Source organism: Apodemus sylvaticus, chromosome X (genome assembly GCF_947179515.1).
Source record: "Apodemus sylvaticus chromosome X, mApoSyl1.1, whole genome shotgun sequence".
Taxonomy (NCBI): Eukaryota; Metazoa; Chordata; class Mammalia; order Rodentia; family Muridae; genus Apodemus; species Apodemus sylvaticus.
The window spans coordinates 8,222,373-8,246,459 of record NC_067495.1 but is presented as its reverse complement, the minus strand read 5'-3'; the positions used below and the strand labels follow the sequence as shown (position 1 = coordinate 8,246,459).

Sequence of the window (24,087 nt, the reverse complement as noted above, 5' to 3'; positions counted from 1 at the left end):
CAGGAAATTGTCTCCTGTACCAATGAGTTCAAGGCTATCCCCACTTTCTCTTGCATTAGGTTCAGTGTACCTGGATTTAGGTTGAGGCCTTTGATCCATCTGTACTTGAGTTTTGTGCAGGAGATAAGTATGGATCTATTTGCATTCACCTATATGCAGACATCCAGTTTGCCTAGCACCAATTGTTAAAGATACTGTATTTTTCTCAGTATGAGTTTTTGGTTTCTATTCTTTTTGGGTATGGACTGAATTTCCAAGTTAACCCTAGGCATATCTTGGGGAGAAAGTCTTGGGGGTGAGGGGAAGGGCTAAAAAAGCAAAAGTGCTATCAGTTGGAAATGAACCTTACACATGAAATGAGATAGGGAGGCACATTCGTGTTGCTTTAAAAGACAAGGTCACATTTCTGTTTTACAGCTTTTTTGTCTGCTTCATGTTCTCTTTAAACTCAATTGACACTTCTGATAGATCTCTTGCCACTGACACGTCTCTATCCCTGGAAACAGAAGGCAGCTTCTAGACTAGGAGCCTATTCAAAATGGACTGGCACAGCGGGTAAGTAAAAAAAAAAAAGAAAGAAAGAAATGGAGTAAGTGTTGAGAAATTGTGTATGTATACACCACTCTGAATATCCCTGATCTCTGATCTGTGAATCTAAGCAGGTTTGGACCTAGTTAGTACTCAGATGGGAGAAGTTTGTTTGAGACAGTGTCTCATGATATAGCCCATGCTGGTCTGAAACTTGCTGGGTAATCTAGGCTGTCTACAAACTGTTCGGTCTCCTGTGTCAAGCTCCTAGTACCAGGATTGCAGGCATGTGCCACCACTTGTGCTATGAAAGTTTGACATTTTGACATTCTATGATTGCCAAGCAAAATAATAGACTTGTTGAACGGGTTTGGTTGTGGTAAAGCTTGTACAATGATTCATATACAGAGTGACCTTATATAACCTAGTCACACACAATGAAACCGTGTTATAAAGGCAAATGAGTTAAGTTAAAGGCAGTTTGCCAGCTATTCCCACAATTGCAATTGCATAAAATCCAGAATTTATATTCTCTAAGTAGTGCTGGCTGTCATGGACCTTGCTTTGTAGATCAGTCTGGCCTTGGACTCACAGAGATTGTTCCTTCTGCCTCTGCCTTCTGAATGTTGGGATTAAAGGCACATACTACTTACATCCTTTGAAGCAGGGTCTGTATATAGTCTAGGCTGTCTTGAAACTCACCTTTTAGCCGAAGCTAGTTTCAAATCTATGACCCTTCCACCATCATCTTCTAAATGCTTATTACAGTTGTGTGCCACGGCAATTTGTTTAACTCCAACTGTGGGGGGGATGGAAAGAGAGAGAGACAGAGAGAGAGAGAGAGAGAGAAAGAGAGAATGCATATATGTGCTCAAGAATATATGATTATGTATTTTACTGGGTGGGGTGGTTTAAATAGGTTTGCTCCCCCCCATAGACTCATGTGTTTCCATATGCTTGTCCCATGGGAATTGGCACTATTAGGAGGTGTGGCCTTGGAATGGGCGAGGCTCTGTTGGAGGAAGTGGGTCACTGTGTAGGTGAATTTTAAGTACTCCTACTGCTCAAGCTCCACCCAATATGCAAGGGACTCTCTTAGCAGCCTTCAGATGAAGCCTTAGAACGCTCAGCTCCTCTTGCACCATGCCTGCCTGGATGCTGCCATGCTCCCACCTTACTGACAATGGGGTTGAACCTCTGAACCTGTAAGCCAGCCCTTACAATGTTGTCCTTACAAGAGTTGTCTTGGTCAGCTGTGTGGTGGTGGCACACACCTTTGATCCTAGCACTCTGGGAGGCAGAGGCAAGCGGATTTCTGAGTTCGGGGCCAGCCTGGTCTACAGTGAGAGTTCCAGGACAGCCAGGACTACACAGAGAAACCCTGTCTTGAAAAAACCAAATCCCAAAAACCAAAAAAAAAAAAAAAAAAAAAAAAAAAAAAAAAAAAAAATAGAAAAAGGAAGTAAAAACATTTTGTGATAGATAGAATTGAAGATTTACATGGAAAATACTTCTGACAAAATTGAAAAAATACAAAGAAAAACACATTTAATTGTCATTTTCATGGAAAATTAAAGAGTAAAATGGTAGACATAAAGAACATTGCTAAATTAATTGAAAAAGGGAGTAGAAACATTTTATGATAGAATTGAAGATTTGCATGGAAAATATTTCCAAAAAATTGTAGAAAAATATTGAACATGTTAAAATTGAAGAGTATCATGGCAAAATTATACAGATAAAATGGTAGGCATAAAAATATTTCTAAGTCGATTGAAAGTGGAATTAAAATATTTTCTGAAAAAATTGAAGATTTATGTGGGAAAATATTTCTGATAAAATTGAAATATATAGAAAAACATGTTAAAATTCAAGATTATCATGGAAAATAATACAGATAAAATGGTAGACATAAAAACATTACTAAATTAATTGGAAGAGGAATTACAAATCTTTTTTGATAAAATTGAAGATTTATATAAAAAATACTTCTGTTAGTCTATGCCTTTTTATTGGGGAAATGAGTCCATTGTTGTTAAGAGATATTAAGGAATAGTGCTTATTGCTTCCTATTATTTTTGGTGTTATTTTTATGTTTGTGTGGCTACTTTCTTTTGGGTTTGTTGGAAGAAGATTACTTTCTTGCTTTTTCTAGGGTGTAGTTTCCCTCCTTGTGTTGGCATTTTCCATCTATGATCCTTTGTAGGGCTGGATTTGTGGAAAGATATTGTGTAAATTTGGTTTTCTCATGGAATATCTTGGTTTCTTCATCTATGGTAATTGAGAGTTTTCCTGGGTATAGTAGTCTGAGCTGGCATTTGTGTTCTCTTAGAGTCTGTCTGACATCTGCCCAGGATCTTCTAGCTTTCATTGTCTCTGGTGAGAAGTCTGGTGTAATTCTGATAGGCCTGCCTTTATATGTTACTTGCCCTTTTTCCCTTACTGCTTTTAATATTCTTTCTTTGTTTAGTGAATTTGGTGTTTTGATTATTATGTGCCGGGAGGAATTTCTTTTCTGGTCCAGTCTGTTTGGAGTTCTGTAAGCTTCCTGTATGTTCATGGGCATCTCTCTCTTTAGGTTAGGGAAGTTTTCTTCCATAATTTTGTTGAAGATATTTGCTGGCCCTTTAAGTTGTAAATCTTCACTCTCATCTATGCCTATAATCCTTAGGTTTGGTCTTCTAATTGTGTCCTGGAGTTCCTGGATGTTTTGGGTTACAAGCTTTTTGCACTTTGCATTTTCTTTGTTGAGTCAATGTTTTCTATGGAATCTTTAGCATCCAAGATTCTTTCTTCTATTTCTTGTATTCTGTTGTTGATACTTGCATCTATGACTCCTGATTTCTTTCCAAGGTTTTCTATCTCCAGAGTTGTGTCCCTTTGTGATTTCTTCATTGTTTCTACTTCTGTTTTTAGATCCTGGATGGTTTTGTTCAGCTCCTTCACTTTTTCGTTTGTGTTTTCCTGTAATTCTTTAAGAGATTTTTGTATTTCCTCCTTAAGGGCTTTTACCTGTTGACCCATGTTCTCCTGTATGTCTTTAAGGTAGTTATTTAAGTACTTCTTGAAGTCCTCTATCAGCATCATGAGATACGATTTAAAATCCAACTCTTGCTTTTCCAGTGTGTTGGGGTATCCAGGACTTGCTGTGGTGCGAGAACTGGGTTCTGATGTTGCCAAGTAGCCTTGGTTTCTGTTGGTAGGGTTCTTGTGCTTGCCTTTCACCATCTGGTTATCTCTGGTGTTAGTTGGTCTTGCTGTCTCTGACTGGAGCTTGTCCCTCCTGTGGGCCTGTAAGCCTGTGTCAGTACTCCTGGGAAACCAACTCTCTTTTGGCAGGGTCTGTGTACAGAAGGCTGTGGAGCCGCCTGGCTCCCTGTTGCCAATGACGGTGGGAAGACTCCTGTCCCATGCACTCCTAGCTGTTCCCCTCCAGAGAGACTGTGGAGATCTCACCTCCGTCCTCAGAAGTGAAAGCACTGCTGGGAGATCACTCTCTCCTGGCGGGCTGTGCACTGAAGGCTGTGGAGTTGTGTGGTTCCCTGGTGCAAATGGCCCAGAGACAGTCTTTCATGTAAAAGTTTTTCTATTTTTTTTATTTAGAACTTTCCACAGTGTATCTTAATTGGTTTTTTTGTTTCTATTTCTCCATGACAGTCTTAGACACTATAAAGAAGGGGAAGAAGGAAGAAGAAGAGTTCCCAATTTGTTTTTTAACTCCAACATCATAAATTACTGGATATATATTTGAAGACAAGGGAAAGAAATTGTATCTTGTATTTCAAATGAGTATACTTAGCAGGATGGATTACATTAAAATATCTCTTTTTTCATTGCTGTTAGCTATAAAATTAGTTCCAGCTGGAAGTTGGTAGTGCACATATGTAATCCCAGCCTTGGGAGGCTAAGACAGGACTACTGCTGTTTGAGACCAGCCTGGGATCTACAGCCTGGGATATTTTCTTATATCTCTTTAAGTATAAGAAAATAATTGAGCTTATGTTTTATGTCATTTTTAAAATTTCAGCAAAGGGCAGGGGCCTGAAGAGATGGCTCAGTGGTTAAGAGCACTGACTGCTCTTCCAGAAGTCCTGAGTTCAAATCCCAGCAACCACATGGTGGCTCACAACCATCTGTAATGAGATCTGGCACCCTCTTCTGGTGTGTCTGAAGACAGCTACATAATAAATAAATAAATAGAATTTCAGCAAAGTGATCAATTTTATTGTATTTTACCAAAATATTGGTCCACCTTGGATTTGAAGTTAAAAATAAAACAATGGGTCCTTGGGGCTAGAGAGATGACTCAGCAGTTAGGAGCACTGGCTCTACCGGGCGGTGGTGGCGCAGGCCTGTACCCAGCACTCTGGGAGGCAGAGGCAGGCGGATTTCTGAGTTCAAGGCCAGCCTGGTCTACAGAGTGAGTTCTAGGACAGCCAGGACTATGCAGAGAAACCCTGTCTGGGGGGGAGGGTTGGGGGAGCACTGGCTCTTCTAACCTCCATGGGCACTGGGCACACATGTGGTATATAGATATATATACACGCAAAACACCCATATACACAAAATGAAATTTAAATTAAAAAACTGCTGGTCTTTTACCAGAGAGTGTCTAAGGACTGCCCCAGTTGATCCCCAGTGTGTCCTATTCCCCTGTCACCTCATCTCACTGAAGTCTGTCTCCTTAAGGAGAAGTAAGTGCAACCTACTCAACTAGAAGAGGGTCACAGAAGGCAAGAGACTCAGGGCAGCAAAACCCATGTAATACTACATTAGGAAGGAAAGCAGAAGGGCTGTCAAGATGGGTCAGTGCAGAAAGTGGGGAAACCGTGTGGCCTGAGTTCAATCCCTGGGGTGCATGTAAAGGTAGAAAGGGGAAACTTACTGCGTAAGTTGTCCTCTGACCTCCTCGCTCATGGCTGGAGCATGCCTGGGGGAACCTACCCCCCTTCACCCTAGCCACAGACTAGTAAGAAATGATGAAAAAGGAGAACATGTCTGGTACAATGGTGCACATCTGTAACGCTAGCACTTGGAAGGCAAAGGCAGGATTCCTACACATGCAAAGTCAGGTCTAGTCTGTGTTTTGTATTCCAGGCCAGCCAGAGTTACACAGTGAGAGCCTGTCACAAAACAAACAAACAAACAAACCCTAAGCAAGGACAAACAATAAAGAAGTATCTGAGAATTATTTTCATAAAAGTCAACCATAAGGCAGAAAACTAACAAAAACTTAAACTAAATTAAATACACTCTAGATTTTTTTAATATTAAAAAAATCTGAGAAGGCTGGAGAGATCGCTCATCAGTTAGGGCTTGCTACTATTTCAGAGGGTTTGGTTCCCAACACCCATATCAAGTAGCTTGAAATTGTAAATTCATCTTCAGGAGACCTAATTCCCTCTTCTAGTCTCTGAGGACACACACACACACACACACACAATTTGTGGAGAGATGTCCCAGCGGTTAAATGTGTTTGCTGTCCTTCCAAAAGACCTGAGTTCAGTTCATCCATATTGGAAGGGCTGGGCAGCCCTTCCAGGCAGTACAGGTTCAGATCTGAGCACCTACATTGCAGTTCACAACAGGCTGGAAAAACAGTCCTGGGGATCCAACACCCTCTGCTGGCCTGTAAGAGCGCCCACACTCACATGGCACAAAGATGCACAAATACAGATAAAATATTTAAAAAATCTCAAAAAAAAAAACCCTGAAAAACAATGTCTTACTATGTGAGACAGTTTATTGGTTAGCCTGGAACTCATTGTGTACACCAAGGTGGCCTCAGACTCATAGAGATCCGCCTACCTCTACCTCCCAAGTGCTTAGATTAAAGGCATGCTAGACTATGCTTGGCCTTTTAAAAAAATTTTAAATTGCAAATTACTTTTTAATGTTTTTTTAAGTTATATATATATATATATATATATATATATATATATATATATATATAATATTACACTGTAGTTGTCTTCAGACACACCAGAAGAACGCGTCAGATCTCATTACAGATGGTTCTGAGCCACCATGTGGTTGCTGGGAATTGAACTCAAAACCTCTGGAAGAGCAGTCAGCACTCTTAACCACTGAGCCATCTCTCCAGGCCCTTAAATTGCAAATTAAAAGCTGAGAATAGAAATGGGCAAAGGGGGGAGGGGTGGGTGGGATGAACTGCATGAGAGTTTGGCTGAACTCAGGAAAGAAAGTAACGAACAACTACCTCCACAATGAATAAATCACAAGCCATTCACTAAGAAGAGATTTTAATGACATTTAAGAAAGAACTTTGAATAGAGTGGGAATTAGAGAAGAAACTAGACACAGAGACGTAAAGAGGATCCGAGGAAAACATGATGGAAATGAAAACTGCGCAAAATCACCAACGTATGTATCATTGGAGTCCTTGAAGAGGAATAACAGGAGAGAGCTAATTTCCAGTGACTAATTCAAGACAAGTTTCTAGAAATAAGAGAATTACATCTCAAAAGGGCACTTTAGGGACCTGGAGAACTGACCTGTATCAATTAACTGTGAGACATACTTTGATACACTTTTTTCTTCATTTTATACTTATTATTTATACTTATCATTATACTTACACTTAATATTATTATTGTTAGAGGCAGGGTTTCTCTGTTTATTCTGTCCTGGAACTGGGGGCAACCTTTCGAAGTAGGTGCAGTGCTTCTACCATCAGGTCCTGGGATCTAACTCAAGTTGTCAGGCTTGCCTGGCAAGTCCATTCACATCCCAAAATTTAGACTTAAAGACAAACTCCAGGCAGGAGTTAGCAGTGTGGTTTGCTGGCAGATGGTCTCCTTAGCATGAGTGAGGCCCATTTCATCCTAGCACACACACAAATCCAGACAAATGGTCAGATTATTTTCAAAAATAAGCAAATCCAGCTGGCTGGGGACTTAGATTGGAAGAGTAGAACCGTATTATCAAGGGATGCCAGGAAAAAGGCAAGCCAAGAATTTTATGACCAGCCTAGCTAATGTGTATGAAAAAGATTTCAATTGAAATGTTCTTTTGGGTGGTAATTATTATTATTATTATTATTATTATTATTTGTGTATGGGTGTTTTGCCTGAATGTGTGTCTATATACCACATTTGTGCAGCGGCCACAGAGGCCAGAAGAGGATGTGGGATTCCCCCTTGGAACTAAAGTTACAGATGAGTATGAACTGCCACATGGATGCTGGGAATTATAGGGGCCCCTCTACAAGAGCAGCAAGCGTTTTAAACCACTGAACTGAAACACTCTTACAATGAAAAGATGTCGTTCAGTGGTAGAGTAGTTCCACAGCATGTTCAAGACTGTGAGTCTGAGCCACAGCATTATAGATAGAGACAGATAGATAGATAGATAGATAGATAGATAGATAGATAGATAGATGATAGATAGATAGATACATAGATAGATACATAGATAGATACATAGAAAGAAAGAAAGAAAGAAAGAAAGAAAGAAAGAAAGAAAGAAAGAAAGAAAGAAAGAAAGAACAGCCTTGAGCATATGAAAAAAATTCTCTAAAACTCAGGATTTTACACACCCACACATTTTCTTTGAACAATTTACAGTTCTTAATGACTTTATTGCTTCTGGTTTCCATCTGCACCTGGAGCTGACCCTGTGCCACAGCTCTCTATATCTGTGTCCCACCAGGAGAGAGCTGGCCTCCCAGGAGTGCTGACAGACCTGAGAGCACACGTAAGACCACCACTGCTGCTCAAATTTCTGGCCAAAGAGGGACCTGCCCAGAGCCATCAGGCCACAGGAACCAAGGAACAACCAGGGACAGGCTCCTTCCCATTTCAGTCCAAGCCCTGGAGCTGACCCTGTGCCACAACTTCCCATACCCAAATTCCTCCCGAAGAGAACTGTTCTCCCAGGAATGCTGACACACAGGCTTGCAAGAGGGACAAGCCACAGTCAGAGACAGCAAGACCAGCTAACACCAAAGGTACCAGATGTCAAAAGGCAAGAGCAACAGAAAGCAAGGCTACTTGACATCATCAGAACCCAGTTCTCCCACCACAGCAAGCCCTGGATACCCCAACACACCAGAAAAGCAAGACTCTGATTTAAAATCACATCTCATGATGATGATAGAGGACTTTAAGAAGGACATAAATTAATTCCCGTAAAGAAATACAGGAGAACACAGATAAACAGGTACAAGTCCTTAAAGAGGAAACACAAAAATCCCTTAAAGAAATACAGGAAAACATAAACAGGCAAAGGAAATGAACAAAACCATCCAGGATCTAAAAATGGAAGCAGAAACAATAAAGAAATCACAAAGGGAGATAACCCTGGAGATAGAAATCTAGGAAAGAGATCAGGAATCATAGATGCAAGTCACCAACAGACTGCAAGAGATAGAAGAGAGAATCTCAGGTGCAGAAGATAACATAGAAAACATTGGCACAACAGTCAAAGAAAATGCAAAAGGCAAAGAGCTCCTGACCCCCAAAACATCCAGGAAATCCAGGACACAATGAGAAGACCAAACCTAAGGATTATAGGTATAGAAGAGAGCAAAGATTCCCAACTTAAAAGGCCAGTAAATATCTTCAACAAAAGTACAGGAAAAAAAAATCCCTAACCTAAAGAGATACCCATGAACAAACAAGAAGCCTTCACAACTCCAAACAGATTGGACCAGAAAAGAAATTCCTCCTGTCACATAATAGTCAAGAATGACTTTGTCTTGGTGAATTACACCACAGTGACACAGTGCCCAAAAAGAAGTTACATTGATGTAACTTCAACTTACCTTTTGGAGGGACATGAAACTCACAAATGCAGGAAAATATGTCCATTTTCTTCAGGATGTTTTTTATATGGAAGACTTCGGAATTCTAATCTCTAAAAAGAGGTGAAGGCTGTAAGCAGAACTTAGAGAGCCATCCTTGCTTTAGTTAATGTATTAAAGAAGTCCCAGAGGGGACACCAAAATGTGTCAATGTTACATTAAGGAATTTTTTCCAAAAGGCAACTACCTTTTGATCTGCTTAAACCTAGGGTGATGCCAAATTTGAATTTTCTACTTCTCTCCCCGTGTCTTTTGTCTGTCTGTAGTTGGTGGTTACTGGCCTGTCTACACTGTGTCTATTGTGTATGTCTTGGTCTGTCTGTCCCTGTTGTCTGTCTGATCTGTGTGTTGTGCCTATGTGTCTATTGAGCCTGTGTGTGTCTTTAACATAGGTTTTTGCTCCGTCTTTATGGAACAGTGTGGAAAACACAAGTTTGGAAAGGAATGAAGGATTCTGTGCAGATATCTGTAACAACTTTACAATGGAAGAAGTCATTTTACTGACTGTACCTGACCCAGAATAACATGCCAAACCACATAGATGTAATTAACCTCTATCCATATATTGCTTCCAAAATTTATAGAGAATATTGTTTTTGTTTAAGGTTGCTTTCAGAAAACAATTACTACAACATTCAAGCACACAGAAATAGTATTCTGGATCAGGGGCATAAAATTACATAATTTAAAATGAAAGCTATGCATTTAGCTTAGGTTGTAAAAGCTGATTGTATGGGAAATCCAAGGTATAGTCAGGTTGGTCACATTGTTTTTAAAGGCAGGTTACACTTAAATAGGCTAAGTATACAGGAGAGCAGGTTAAGTGCATAGTCTTAAATGATCTCAAGGCATATTATTAACTTAGCTGCAAGGTCTGGAAAAAGTTCAGTCTCTGAAGACAAGATATTTTCAGAAAATATGTCACTATGCATATAACTGAGTGCCTAGAAGACAGTACAAATAAGTACTTTAACAACTATTAGACTAGAGATAGTTTAGCAAATAATCTAGCGACCTTTTGCCCTTATCTTAAGAACCTGCCTAAGGCTAATGGACTAATTTCTTTGGTGGAGGAATTTCAAGACATCCTAACATTGAATATGTGATGTGGTTGTTACTGATAACACTTCTGCTGGTCTACAATGAAAAGGAACAAATGGGGCAGAAAGAAATACAAAATGTATAAATTGGAGAGAGGGAAAAAAACACTAGGAAGTTTAATGCTAAAACCAAAGCAAGTGCTGGAAGAGAAGGCTCTAAATGTTAAGGGCATCCGCACAGTTAAAGAGGCACCTCCAGCTTTGCCCTGGAAAGGGGCCAGAGTGCCTTCAGGGCAATTACTCCCCCAGCTAAGCTTTCACTTCGTGGAAGCCAACAGAATTAAAAAAGGGGGTGCTGCTCATGTAATCTCAGGGGATCAGGGTCCACCTAAGCTGCTGACTTTGGAGTCATGAGGAATGCAAGAGTGTAGGGGCCATGTGTTCTTCCCCTTTAGTTTCAGAGGGTCATTGAAGCCATGGGTAGGGAGGCCCTGAGAGACCATTGAATGAAGCTATGAAAGTGAAATATGGGTAAAGGAGAAACCCAGTTTCTTTGGAAAGTCAGTTATGTTAGATGATGTCTTGCTAAAGCAGACACATGAAAGAATGTTTTCCTGAAGCAGACATGGGTGGAAGGATTTTTGCTATAGCAAACATCGGAAAGGATGTGTGATGTTTAGAAAGAATATAAATATGATCTCACAGACAGTGGTGGCTCAAGCATTGGTTTGCTTTTCTCCCCCTTGCTGGTCTTCGCTGATGACATTCATGTATTGTTTCCCTTACATTGCATTGTGAGCTTCACATTGCATTGTGGTGACTTCTCCTCTGTTCCCGCAGTTTCTTGTGCTTCCCAGGATGTGCCAGTGGGGGAGCCTCTTGGTTTCTTCTAGATTGAATTACCCTTGCTGAGTTGTGTGTGGTGTCTGCTGAGTAGACTGGGATGCAACTGCTGATTTGTGTTTCATGTTTGCTACTGGACTGGACTGAGAATAACAAAAATTGGAGTCACCCTAAAGAACTATTTCTAAACAGGTCCATGCCCCTGTATCCTAATAACCTTTCTATTCCACTACTCTGGTGGGTGGTGGGCTAGAGGTGAGGTTGAACCCTCATTAAAGTAGGCTGTAAAAATTATGTGCCTACATCTGGATTGTAATAGAGATCCAACATGCTGGAGAAGCAAGAGCTATGAGACTTCTGCCAAGGAGAGCTGCATATAGGAAGTGGAACCAGCTCAATAGAGAGATGTACTCTGTAGGCAACAAAGCTGGAGGGGTGAAGTCATTTATGTCCTTTGCTACTTGACATGGGGCTATAGGATTTGCTGTTTGCTTTGCTGGGTTCCAGTCTTATTTTGGTTCAGTGTTTCCTCACAATGCCATTCACCAATTCCTCTCTTTTGGAATGATATTGTCTCTGCCATTTATGTTTGAAGTATGTAATTTGCTATAGTTAAGAGATTGCCTTGAGTTCCAAAAGTGACCATGGACTTTTAAACAGTATTGAGACTGTGAAAACTTATGGGGACTTTTGCAGTTGAACTAAATGCATTTTGCCTCATTGTGTGGCAAGCCTATATGCTCCAAGGAGTAGAATGTCATGTTTGAATGAAATACCTCATGGGCTCAGGCATGTGAATCCTTGGTCCTCAGTTAGTGGCACTGTTTGGGGAGGTTTAGGTGGTATGGCCTTTGGGTAGATTTTGAGATTACATGGCTTCACCTCACTTCTGGTTGACTATCTCTGCTTCATGCTTTCAGTTGAGGATGCGATTTCTTGGTTTCTTGCTCTGGCTGCCATGCCTGCCTGTTGCCATGCCTCCCACAATGATCGACTCCTATGCACTTGAAACTATAAGCCCAAATACACTCTTCCTTCTATAAGTCACTTTTGGTCATTGTGCTTATAACAACATCAGAAAAGAAACTAATTCAAAGAGTTTGAGCTACATGTAACTCTGTCTCTGTGACAGTTTGAAGGACAATGGCCCCTAAAGGCTTAATCTCTAGTTGATAAACTGAATGATTAGGTGTGGCCCAGTTGGAGTAGGTGTGCCATTGTTGGAGATGGTATGTTATTAGGAGTGGGCTCTAAGGTTTCAAAAGACATTCTGGGTCCAATCCCTGCCTCTTCTTTCTTTGTTTGCTTTTGAGAAAGGGTTTCTCTGTATAGCCCTGGCTGTCCTAGAGCTTGCTTCATAGATCAGGCTGCCCTCAAACTCGGAGATGTGCCTGCTTCTGCCTCTTAAATTCTGGGATTAAAGGTGTGCATCACCTTTCTTCTTCTTCTTCTTTTTCTTTTTCTTCTTCTCCTTCTCCTTCTCCTTCTCCTTCTCCTTCTCCTTCTCCTTCTCCTTCTTCTTCTTCTTCTTCTTCTTCTCCTTCTCCTTCTCCTCCTCCTCCTCCTCCTCTCCCCCTCCTCCCCCCCTCCTCCTCCCCCTCTTCCTCTTCCCCTTCTTCCTCCTCCCCTCCTCTACCTCCTCCTCCCCCCTACCTCCTCCTCCCCCCTCCTTCTTCTCTTCCTCCTCCTCTTCCTTTTCTTCCTCCTTTTGAGATGGAATTTTACTATGCAGCCCTGACTGGTCTAGAACTCACAATGTAGACTAAGCTAGCCTCTAATTCACAGAGATCCATTTACCTCTGCTTCCCAAGTTCTAGGATTAAAGACATGCTCTATGAGATCTTGTGCAAAAAAAAAAAGTGTGTGTGTGTTAGGGGAAGGGGGTAAAAGAGCAAAATCCCCCAAACAAACCAGAAAATAAAAAGCAGAAAACAGAACTGAAATACCCAAGTTAGTTCCTATAAGGTGTGAAAGCAGACAGAATAGAGTAAATAAGGGGAGGAATTGCACTTTGAGAGTAGATGATCTCAGGGGGATATACTGTCCAATCAATGCTGGGCCAGTTTGTGCTTTAAAATTAGGAGGCTAGTGCAAGATCATAGCCCAGTGGATAAACTGAGATTCTATACTGATGATAAATAGGTAACCAAAGAGGAAGAGAAGACAGAGTCTGCCTTACAGTTAATAAATTCTGGCTGGTTTGCATATGGAGGTGTTGGTTGAATTGAAAGGCAGTTCATGAGAGCATTGATTTGGACAAGGTTACTGATGAATGCTAACCCTATGGTAAGGAGCAGAATGCTTCCAGTTTGAAAGTATCTAGCTGCTGGACAGTTCCTGACTGGGTGATCAAAAGTGCCTTCTAGGGTTGGTGAGCTGGTTCAGTGGGTAAAAAGCACTTGTTGCCAATTTGATTCCTGGAACCATACTGTAGAAAGAATGAGCTGACTCCTGTAAGTTGCCATCTGACTGGTCCTTTTCAAGATTAGTCATTTTCTTTTTTCTTTTTCTTTCTTTTGAGAAAATCTCTCTCTACATAGCCCTGGCTGTACTGGAACTTGCTATGTTGCTCAGGCTGACCTTGAACTCACAGAGATCCACCTGTTTCTGCCTCCTGGGTGCTGGGATTAGGGGTGTGCACAGCCACAGCAGCTGGAGAACATTCTCTTAAACACTGGGGTGCATTGCTTTTCAATGTGGGTTCTGGGACTCTCACTCAGGTCCCCATCCTTGCAAGCCAAGTACTTTAATAACTGGGCTATTTTCCTAGCCAATAGGCATAGAATCTTTTTTAGGGAAAAAGTTTTAGTGCTGAAAGTGCAAGGCTTTGGTTCCATCCCCAGTGCCCATGAAAAGATTTTAAAGGCAAAATTCTGTGGGTGTTTGTTTGTTTTTAAGATTTTGTTTTTAAGATTATATATGAGTACACTGTAGCTGTCTTCAGATACACCAGAAGAGGGTATCAGATCCCATTACAGTTGGTTATGAGTCACCCTGTGGTTGCTGGGAATTAAACTCAGGACCTCTGGAAGAGCAGCAGTCAGTGCTTTAACTGCTGAGCCATCTCTCCAGCCCCCAAACCCTGTTTTTGTTTATACGTCTTCCCAAGATGTAAAATAGTAGTTGATTGTCTCACTGAAAGGTTAAGTTTTGCCGGGTGGTGGTGGTGCACGCCTTTAATCCCAGCACTTGGGAGGCAGAGGCAGGCGGATTTCTGAGTTCAAGGCCAGCCTGGTCTACAGAATGAGTTCCAGAACAGCCAGGGATACACAGAGAAACCCTGTCTTAGAAAAGCCAAAAAAAGAAAGGTTAAGTTTTTATTTTTATTTCTGGTGCAAAGAGTAGGTAGTAGGAGCGAGCACTAACCAACTGCTGTGGCAGTCATATGCCATCTCAAAATGTGCCACTTACACCAAGGGATTACTTTCACTTAAAGGTACCTGACACACAGCAGATTCTTTTTTTTTCTTTCAAAATACAGGTGAACTCTCCCACATAAAGATACCATCTGTGTAGCAAGAGAGACAATTTTTAGTGGAGAGAATCCTGTGCACATAGACCTTGTTAAAATAACCATCACCTTCCTTTGTCCTCCCTCCAACTGACTTTTCTACAATTGCCTGTCTTTGTTCAACCTGATACAAAAAGCATGCTGGTCCTGCCAACTCCTTGTAGGTCATGTCACTCTCATTACATTTGTATGCTTTTCTCCTGTTAGTCTCTCAGGTCAACTTCAGTCTTAGGTCCAGCTGGGACTCTATTTGGTGCACAGAAAGAAAATTCTGCCTCCCCTGTAATAGGGTCTCCAAAGTGGGCCCAAGGCAGAAAGGGTGTGGAGGAAAACTGGAGCTTCTGCTGGGCTCACAGTTGACGGGAGGACCAGATGGCTGTGTACCTATGCAAAAAGACAAAAGCAGTGTGTGTGAAACGTTGGCTTCCACAGGGACCAAGCACAACCGATTCCCTTCTGCCATTTCATTGCACTGAGGGACCCTGACTAGGTGAGCATACAAGGGACCACTGGGAAAACAGAGGCACAACATGCCAGACTAACTTCCTCATCTTTGTAGCTCCTGGTGTATGTGAGACTGGCACACAGCCTTTGGCCACTGTACACACATGAGAGAAACAGCAAAGAATGAGGAGATTAGCATCAGGGCCACAGATGGCTCGAAAATTGCTTTCAGCAGTGACTGAAAATAACAGAGCCAATATAACGGCCTATTGTTTTATTCATCCAGCCTCATGAGGCACAGTGCTATTTATTCCCTTTGGTAGAAATGATGAGCAAATAGTCCAAGGAAATCAGCACCAGAGATAGCAGAAAAGAAATGCTTCCTAATTACTCAACTCCTAAATGTCCCATTTTTTTCTATAGAGCCATAATTCAGAAACAGTTATATTAAAAACAAAAAACAAACAAACAAAGCAACAACATCGGCCAGTATTCCAGGGCAAATGTAATGAAACTCATTTTTGATGTTTAGTGTTTTAAATTAGGAGACGGAAACTCATAAGAAGTAAAACATTATCATTAATGCTTGACTCTCGTAAGAATCATCAATGGATGTTAACAGTTGAGGGGTAAATAGTTAATGAGACATTTACATGGTCTCAAAGTATCTTCCCACAAATTCCTTGTTAACTGCCAAGGGAGGGGGAAATCCTAACTTTACAGAGGAGAAAGCTAGCAACTGCAACCATAGCATCATAAAGAGCCCCAGAGAGACCACGTGCTTCCTGATATCCTAGAGGTACAACATCTCTTCCATTGTGTGCCTGCCAAAAATGAGTACCTTCAAGATAGCTGTCATAGTCAGTTTGAGATTCTATAACGAAATGACTTAGACTGGGTAATTTATAAATAACGGAAATAAGTCCACACAGTTCTGGAAGCTGGGCGGTCCAAACTTTAGGCATTTGGGAAATTCAGCACTGGATGGGTTTCTGTGCTTCTATGAATCACCCGTGAGATAAAGCCTCTGGCAGGCCTGTGAGCGACTTTGATTAGGTTAACTGAAGTGGAAAAGACCCGCCCTGAATGCAGGCAGTACCTTCCAGTGGCCCTGACATAAAGAGCTCTGAGAGGAAATCTTTGGCTTTTTTGCCTGCTTGCCTTTTTGTGTTGAGGACTGCTGCTGACACCACTGCCACACTGCCACCATCTGTCAGTGATAGCAGAAGCCAGTTATTTCAGCCTTCTAACATTAAGACCAGCTACTCTCCAGATATCATTCAGACCTGAATGGGACTGCTTCAGAGAATCCTGATTAATATACTATCCGGGGAGATGAGCTTTAAATAGCCAATCCTCCTGCTTCTACCTCCCAAGGGCTAGATTATGGCATGCACTACCAGGTCTAGTGGCCCCATATGTAACTGTCACCTTGGGAGTTAAGTTCCAAGGTATGAAGTTTAGAGAGTCTCACTGTATATTCCTGGTTGACCTCAGACTCAGTGCTCCACCTGCCTCTACCTCTCAAGTACTGGGATTAAAGATGTATCCCACCATATCAGACTCAAGGCGTGAACTTTTCAAGAATATGAACCTATTCAGACTATAGAGGTAGGCATTGAGGAAACTGAGGGACATTCCATTAAACTGCAATCTTCAACTGAATCTTCAAGATCACAATCAACAGACAAATTCAGCTACCAGCCAAGCCAGATCCTGGCCTTTGAGTTGGCTTGCCCCAACATCTACCCTATAGATGAACTGTTGGAGCACATGAAAGGTCAGGTCCTGCTGACCCAAAGCTGCAGGATCTCCATGACACAGGGCAACCACAGGATATCTGAGAGGAGTCTCCGTGAGGATCCAATATTGATAGTGGAGCAGAAGCCAGAGGCCTCAGATCACACCAGTGACTCACTGCAATGAATATTTGTGAGTAATGTTGTGTGGACAAGAGTAAACTGGAGCACACAGTGACACACTACAGCTTCCATGACAAGATTGTTGTTGTTGTTTTAGTGTTTTATTTCCTTGGGTACAGGCTATAAGGGTGGAAGGTAGATACAAAGGGAAGTGGGGATGAGTAGGATTGGGGTGCCTGATGTGAAATTCACAAAGAATCATTAAGAAGTTAAAAAGAAATAGAGCCAGGTGTGTACTATCACCTCTCAAGAGGTGAAAGCAGAAGGATCAGCAGTTCAAGGCCATCCTCAGTCACATAGTGTTGGGGGGGGGCAGGGGGAGGTTGCTGTGAATTTAAGTAAAGGGTATATGAGGGAAGGAGGGGAGTATCTTTTGCTTTTTTGAGAATGTAAATAGTCCAACTTTCTCGTGAGAGTAGTCCAGGTTTCATGTAAAGAAAAAAAAAAAAAAAAAACCTAATGCACTGGGATTCACCAGAAAATTGTGTTGGCTTGTAGTCATTCAAGTAAAATTCTATAGGCCCTGTGACCAAGGACTTCAGAAGAATGTATGATGGTATATTCCTCAAGACAATGCTAGGAACCTTTCTTTTTTCTTTGCATTGGCGTGTCTTCTCCCATCACTGTCTCTCGAAGGGTGATAGTGAGCTCATTAGTCATGTTCATGTTGGTGTTCAGTTGAGTCCCATGACAGGCCACCTTCTGGTGGGAACGCACAGAAAAGGACATGAAAGGAGGACATGGAGTGTTTGCTCTCACTCGCGCTGATAAGCTTGGCTCTCCTGTTGCTGCTGATGTAAATGCGATTTCTTGAGGATTCTCATGTAGACTCAAGCCCAGCAGCTCTCTAGGAATCTTCCAGACTGAGACACCCAACCCAATGGACTGAACAACTGCTACTAGTTTCTCAGCCTATCATGAGACAACCAATACTGGACTATTCAGATCACATCCTATAAAGCCCCTTTATATATATTCATATCAGTTCTGTTCCTTTAGAACTCCGACTAATACACTGAAACCTTTCAAATGCAGGTATGTATCAACTGTTAGCTTTACTATGTATTTAAGCTGTATTTATGAACTAGCTGAGATGTAAACATACACTGGGGGGGGGGGTTCCCTGCTGGTGTCACAGTAAGCAGGGAAATGAAGCATGAAGAGGTGAGGATGAAAACTCAGGCTGACTTGTCAAATTCCTAGTTTGACACCAGGCAGTTTATTGCCAGCATATTTAAACACAATATAATTTGGGGAAAAGTTTGCTGGTGTAATACAATCTGCAGTGTATAAGGGGGTATAATTACATTGAAACTTAACTCAAAATGTGTGCCATTTTTTTTCCAAGATGAGTTCTGGAAATACACTACCTGTACTAGCTTGAGGTAGGATCTGGCCTAGTCTCAGTCCTACAGATAGTACAGAAGTCATTTGGGCTATTAGCCACCTCTGGTCCTAGTTGTGTGAGCTTGGGGGAGCCCTTGGCTGTACAGGTAATGAATGTGTTAAGGGTCATTTAGATTACTAGCTACCTCTGGTCCTGACTGTAGGAATGTGATATGTCCTAGCCCAACAGATAAAGCAGATCAGACTATTTATCTCCAACTCCCAGACTTCTGGAAAAACAGCTTATTTTTTTCCCTTTGAAAGGACAATCCTGGGTGCCTAATATTGCTAGTTTCCCTGGAGATCTGTGGGCACAAGGACCTTTGTGCTCTCAACAATATACAAATAACATTAATTTTAAAGGTTGATTGCAAGTCACAACAGAAGATAGTGGTAATTTAATGTACATCTGACTACTTTTCAACAATAGCTTTTTGGTTTTTTTCCCCCCAGACAGGGTTTCTCTGTGTAGCCCTGGCTGTCCTGGAACTCACTCTGTAGACCAGGCTGGCCTCGAACTCAGAAATCCGCCTGCCTCTGCCCCCCCCCCCCCCCGGCGCCCCCCCCCCAAGTGCTGGGATTAAAGGCGTGCGCCACCACTGCCCGGCTAACAATAGCTATTTTTAAAGATGTATTTTATGTGCATGAGTATTTTGCTTACATGTATATAGATGCAAAATGTTTATACCTTGTCATTGAAGGTCACAAGAGGACTTCAGATCCCCTGGAATTGGAGTCTCAGATGGTTGTAAGCAGCTAGGATGATGCTGGAAAATGAACCCTGGCACGAGCAAGTGCTCCTAAACACGGAGCCATCTTTCTAGCCTAGTAAATGCAATTTTTTAAAGATTTATTTTATGAATGAGTACACCATTGTTTTCTTTAGACACACCAGAAGAAGGCATCATATCCTATTACAAATGTTTGTGAGCTACCATGTGGTTGCTGGAAATTGAACTTAGGACCTCTGGAAGAGCAGTTGGTGCGCTAAACCACTGAGCTATCTCTCCAGCCTGCCAATGCTATTTTTATTAAAGTACAATTACTAGGAAAATAAGCTTTAAGTTTGTCATTTTCAGTGGGTCTGGGAGGTGGCTTAGTGGTTAAGAGTGCTTGTCACTCTTCCAGAGGTCCTGAGTTCAGTTCCCAAACACCCATGTCTAGTGGGTGACAACCACCTATAATTCAACTCCAGTGATCAGACACCCTTTACTGGGCTCTGTAGGCCCAGTACACAATAGGCACATGTACACACATATATACACGCACATACAATAAGTCTTCAGAGAAAAGAATTTTTATTAACAGATGTCAAAAAATTTTAATGGAGATTTGGTTTAAGATGGCAGTGGCCACTGGTACCGGAGGAACTGCAGAGCAGCTCCGGGGAGCTCCTAGGGCATCTTGAAGGCTGAGTCTGCCGAGCCCACAGTATCACCAGAACAACTAAAAAAGGTGGGTCTTATGGGAAGATGCTTTTAGAAACTGGATTCATGAAACTGGAAGATGGCCAAGATGTGTGTAGTCAAGAGATATGTGAGGTCTGGAAGTGCAGCAGCAGCACAGGAACATGTTGTTCTAAGTAGGGCTGACAGGGTGGTGACCTCCTAGAAACTTTCATGGTCTGTGCTGCTGCTGCTGCTGGAGGCCATATTGGTGTCTGTGCTCCATGCTACAGCCAGGAGCCAAGCTAGTGTCCATGGTCCAGCTGTCATCAGAGGCCATGCTGGTGTCAATGGTCCCTGTCGCTGCTGGCTGTGAAGGACAAGGAAGCTTCTTTTGCAGTGGTAACAATAACTGTAGACTCATAGCTGAGAATGAAAGGCATAGAAATATTCGTGACTCCTCTCTACCCCTCCCTTTGCAAAAAAAAAAAAAGTCTAGACAGGAAGCCATTGAAGAGGATTCTTAAAAATTGTGATAGGGAGGCTGAAGTGTAGCTCTCCAGTTGATGGTTTCTGGTGGCTGGGGGTAGGGTTACTGGTGATGAAGGACCCAGTTTTCTTTCTTTTTCCTTTTTTAAATTCAATATATTCTTTATTTACATTCCAAGTGATTTCCCCTTTCCTGGTTCCCCCCTCCCCGTAAGTCCCATAAGCCCTTTTCCCTCCCCTTATTCCCCAATCACCCCTTCCCACTTCTCTGTCTTGGTACTCCCCTACATTGCTGCATCAAGCCTTTCCAGGACCAGGGCCCTTTCCTTCCTTCTTCTTGGGCATCATTTGATAAGTGAATTGTGTCTTGGACCCAGTTTTCTTTAAGAGGCTGGCCCCCCTCGGGAGTTTGACTATGCACCAGTGAGTATGTGGGCAACACAAACTGGACTTGGTGTATAGATTTTTCATTTTTGGGTGGAAGGCAGACCTGGGAGGAATGGGAAACAAGTGTTTGACCAGGTACATTGTGGGAAATTCCCAAATAAGCAACAAAAATATGTTAGAGCTGTGCGGTGGTGGCGCACGCCTTTAATCCCAGCACTTGGGAGGCAGAGGCAGGTGGATTTCTGAGTTTGAGGCCAGCCTGGTCTACAGAGTGAGTTCCAGGACAGCCAGAGCTATGCAGAGAAACCCTGTCTCAAAAAACCAAACCAAACCAAACCAATACAAAAATTATGTTAGAAAAAGTGTTACAGAAAGCTGTTGCAGAGTAGGGTGCCCATATACTATCAAAATGTCTAAGATTATCTGAGCCATGAAGAGGCAAAAAGTATCCAGCTTCCCACCAATGATGGAGCAAAGCCACACCAAGTACCTCCCTGGTGATGCCTTAAAGACACAATATAACTTGGTGTTGCTTCCCTTATTTTACAAATATAAGTTTTTTTTTTTTCCATAACTGAGTTACAGCCACGGTGACACATAGAAACTATCTCAAAAAAACCCAAACAAACGCCAAAACAACAACAAAACAAAAAACAAAAAAAAACAAAAAACAAAAAATCCACAAATCTAAATTAAGGGCTGGACTTTTCAAAAGATCTACGTTATGGAAGAACAACAAAAAACAAACAAACAAACAAACAAAAAACAAACAAACAAAATAAAACAAAGCCAAAAAACCCAAACAAACCCCCAAAAAACAAAAAAAAAAAACCCCACCAAGCCAAAACAAAAAACAAACAAACAAAAAACAAACAAACAAACAAACAAAAAGCCCAAACAAACAGAAAAAAAAAAACAGAGGGAGGGGCCTGGGAAACTATCCTAAAGAAGATCAACCCCAAGAGTAAAGCAAATATGAGTTTTGACTGATTTTGAGTTTGTCCTCTATAATGAGATAGAAGAAAACACAAAGATAGTCATCAATCTCTAACATTTAAATATGTAATGGACATCAGCTAACAGTGATATAATAGACCTGAAGAGTTATGAGTGGCTGATGGTATTGTGGCTATTGTTCCTAAGAGACAGATACTAAAATATTTAGGGGTGAAGTGGCACACTAAGTCCTCAAATTAACACAGACTAAGTTTCTGCATGTTCGAGAAACTGTATGGCCATGGAGTTATAGGCCAGATGAAACAAGTAACTGAAGAGAAGCCAGCCAGCCTGGTCATCCGTGGGCTGGGTTGGTTGCTTGTTGAGGCCTCCATTCCTTGCCTTTGGTCTGGGTGTAGGAAGAGCAACAGGCTACACAAAACCCCTCCTTCCACAGCGATCATACAGAAGGGCGCATGTGCACAAGCCTAGGCACCTCCCCAGTAAACTTCTTCCCTTGCCAAAAGCCTCACATCAGCTGAGCACGTCAACAGCACGTGAACTGCTGTGCTTTAAGGCAGAGGCGCAAAAGCACAAAGCTGCAGGCCATTGCTGCATCAGGGTCTTGTGGGAGGTCCGCATTCCGTGCTCAATTGTTAGCTGGCATTTTGGCAGTTGGCACTTCTCCGACTGAAGCGACCATGGCGGTGACTGTAATGCTAATGTGGAAAGCGGTAGATATTAAGATCAAGGAGTTTTGGGATTATATAACCAGCACCCACTTCTGGGGTCCTCTGGCCAACTGGGGCCTTCCGCTGGCCGCCTTTAAGGATATGAAGGCGCCTCCCGACATAATCAGTGGCCTCATGACGACGGCCCTCATCTTCTATTCTATGGCTTTCATGCGCTTTGCCTACCATATCCAGCCTCAAAACTACCTGCTGATGGTGTGCCATTTCTCCAACGTGTTGGCGCAGAGCATCCAGGCAAGCCGATACCTGAACCACCACTACAGTGTAGGAGCCAAGGCCAAAGCCGCCAGCCCTCTGGCCAAATAAGCTTGATGACTGGGGGGTGGGGTGTGTGTGTGAGAGGGGTGGCCTGAACCAGACTTTGCAGCTTGCAAACACTGGACTCTATTCCTCCTAAAGAAAAGCCAAGGAAAACTTTGGTTTGCAAACCCGATTTAAACCTGCAGTTTGGTTAATTAACGAAAAAAAAAAAAAAAGCACCAAATTGATATTGACGGTTGCCTGTTTTGTGAACTGGAAGAGGAAAGGTTTCCTAGGTAAGAGGGAGGCAGATTGGTGGGTTTCTCTCTTCAGAAGACTTCAGCGCTGGATGTAGGAGGAAGACAAGAGGAGAATCAAACTATCTTCTCATAGCTTTTCTTTCTTCTTTCCTTTTTTTTTTCAAGACAGGGTTTCTCTTTCTCTGTGTAGCCCTGGCTGTCCTGGAACTCACTCTGTAGACCAGGCTGGTCTCAAACTCAGAAATCCACACCCCTGCCTCCCAAGTGCTGGGATTAAAGGCATGAGCCACCAGAGCCCGGCAGCTTTTTTAAAAACAAAAACAAAAACAAAAACAAACAACTAAAAATCCTCTCTAGGAAACAGGCTTTTGGCTGCCCAGTGTGGTTGGTGCCACAGGTGACTTAAAATTTGGTAGTGACAAATCCCTACACCAAAGAGGGTCTGGTTGGGAGCTGTCCATACAGAGAAATGTTTAGAAGTGGGTTTAAATAAATGAAGTGAAATACTAGTTTACATTTTAAAATACTTAAGAGTCTAGTGTCTCTTGGTTACCTAGAACAATAATGGAAGTTACCATGGAGATGGGATAAAGGACTCAGAATGGTTTCTGGGCTCAGGATGGTTGCTGTCAATTTGGGAAGTTATAGGTAAATATGCCCAAATTATAATGCTTTCCCATTACCCTTTAAAGTAGAAAATTACAGGAGTTTGTGCAGATGCTGAGCCATGCCCCAGGGTTGATAATTGGCTAGTGATTGGGGGGGGGGGAAGTGAGGGTCACTGGTCAGCAGTAGTGGCTCAGAGTATCCCCTAGGAATTCTCTGGGTATCAATAAAGAGGGAAGACCAAAGTTGTGAGGTAAGATTATTATAGCTAGGAGAAGCTATCCTCTGGGTTTGAGCCACATATGCCTTGCCTAGGATTTTGCTGAGTACAGGAAATCCCATGCAGTTTCTGGGGGCCAATACACATATTCACAAGTGCTGAACCTGCTTCTGATCAACTTTACAAATGCAAAGAAATTAAAACCCCTTCTGAAAGGTTCTAAAGCCATCTGCTCTTGGCTAAGATCGGCCCAACAGTGGAACTCCAGGAAAAGCTGCAGGAACTGTCATCTGCAGCATCCAAGCATGAGTTAT

At 42.1% G+C, this 24,087-nt stretch overlaps 1 protein-coding gene across 1 annotated transcript; it reads left to right on the top strand.

The window, feature by feature from the left end:
* Nucleotides 1-22,396: 22,396 nt before the first annotated feature.
* On the top strand, nucleotides 22,397-22,753 carry Mpc1l (mitochondrial pyruvate carrier 1 like). Its single transcript, XM_052171594.1, has one exon. It carries the CDS (start codon nucleotides 22,397-22,399, stop codon nucleotides 22,751-22,753), a length of 357 nt encoding a protein of 118 aa, XP_052027554.1.
* The last annotated feature ends 1,334 nt before the right edge of the window (nucleotides 22,754-24,087 follow it).

Coding starts and splice junctions, on each gene's coding strand:
- Mpc1l (XM_052171594.1), top strand. CDS start 22,397: ATGGCGGTGACTGTAATGCTAATGTGGAAAGCGGTAGATATTAAGATC.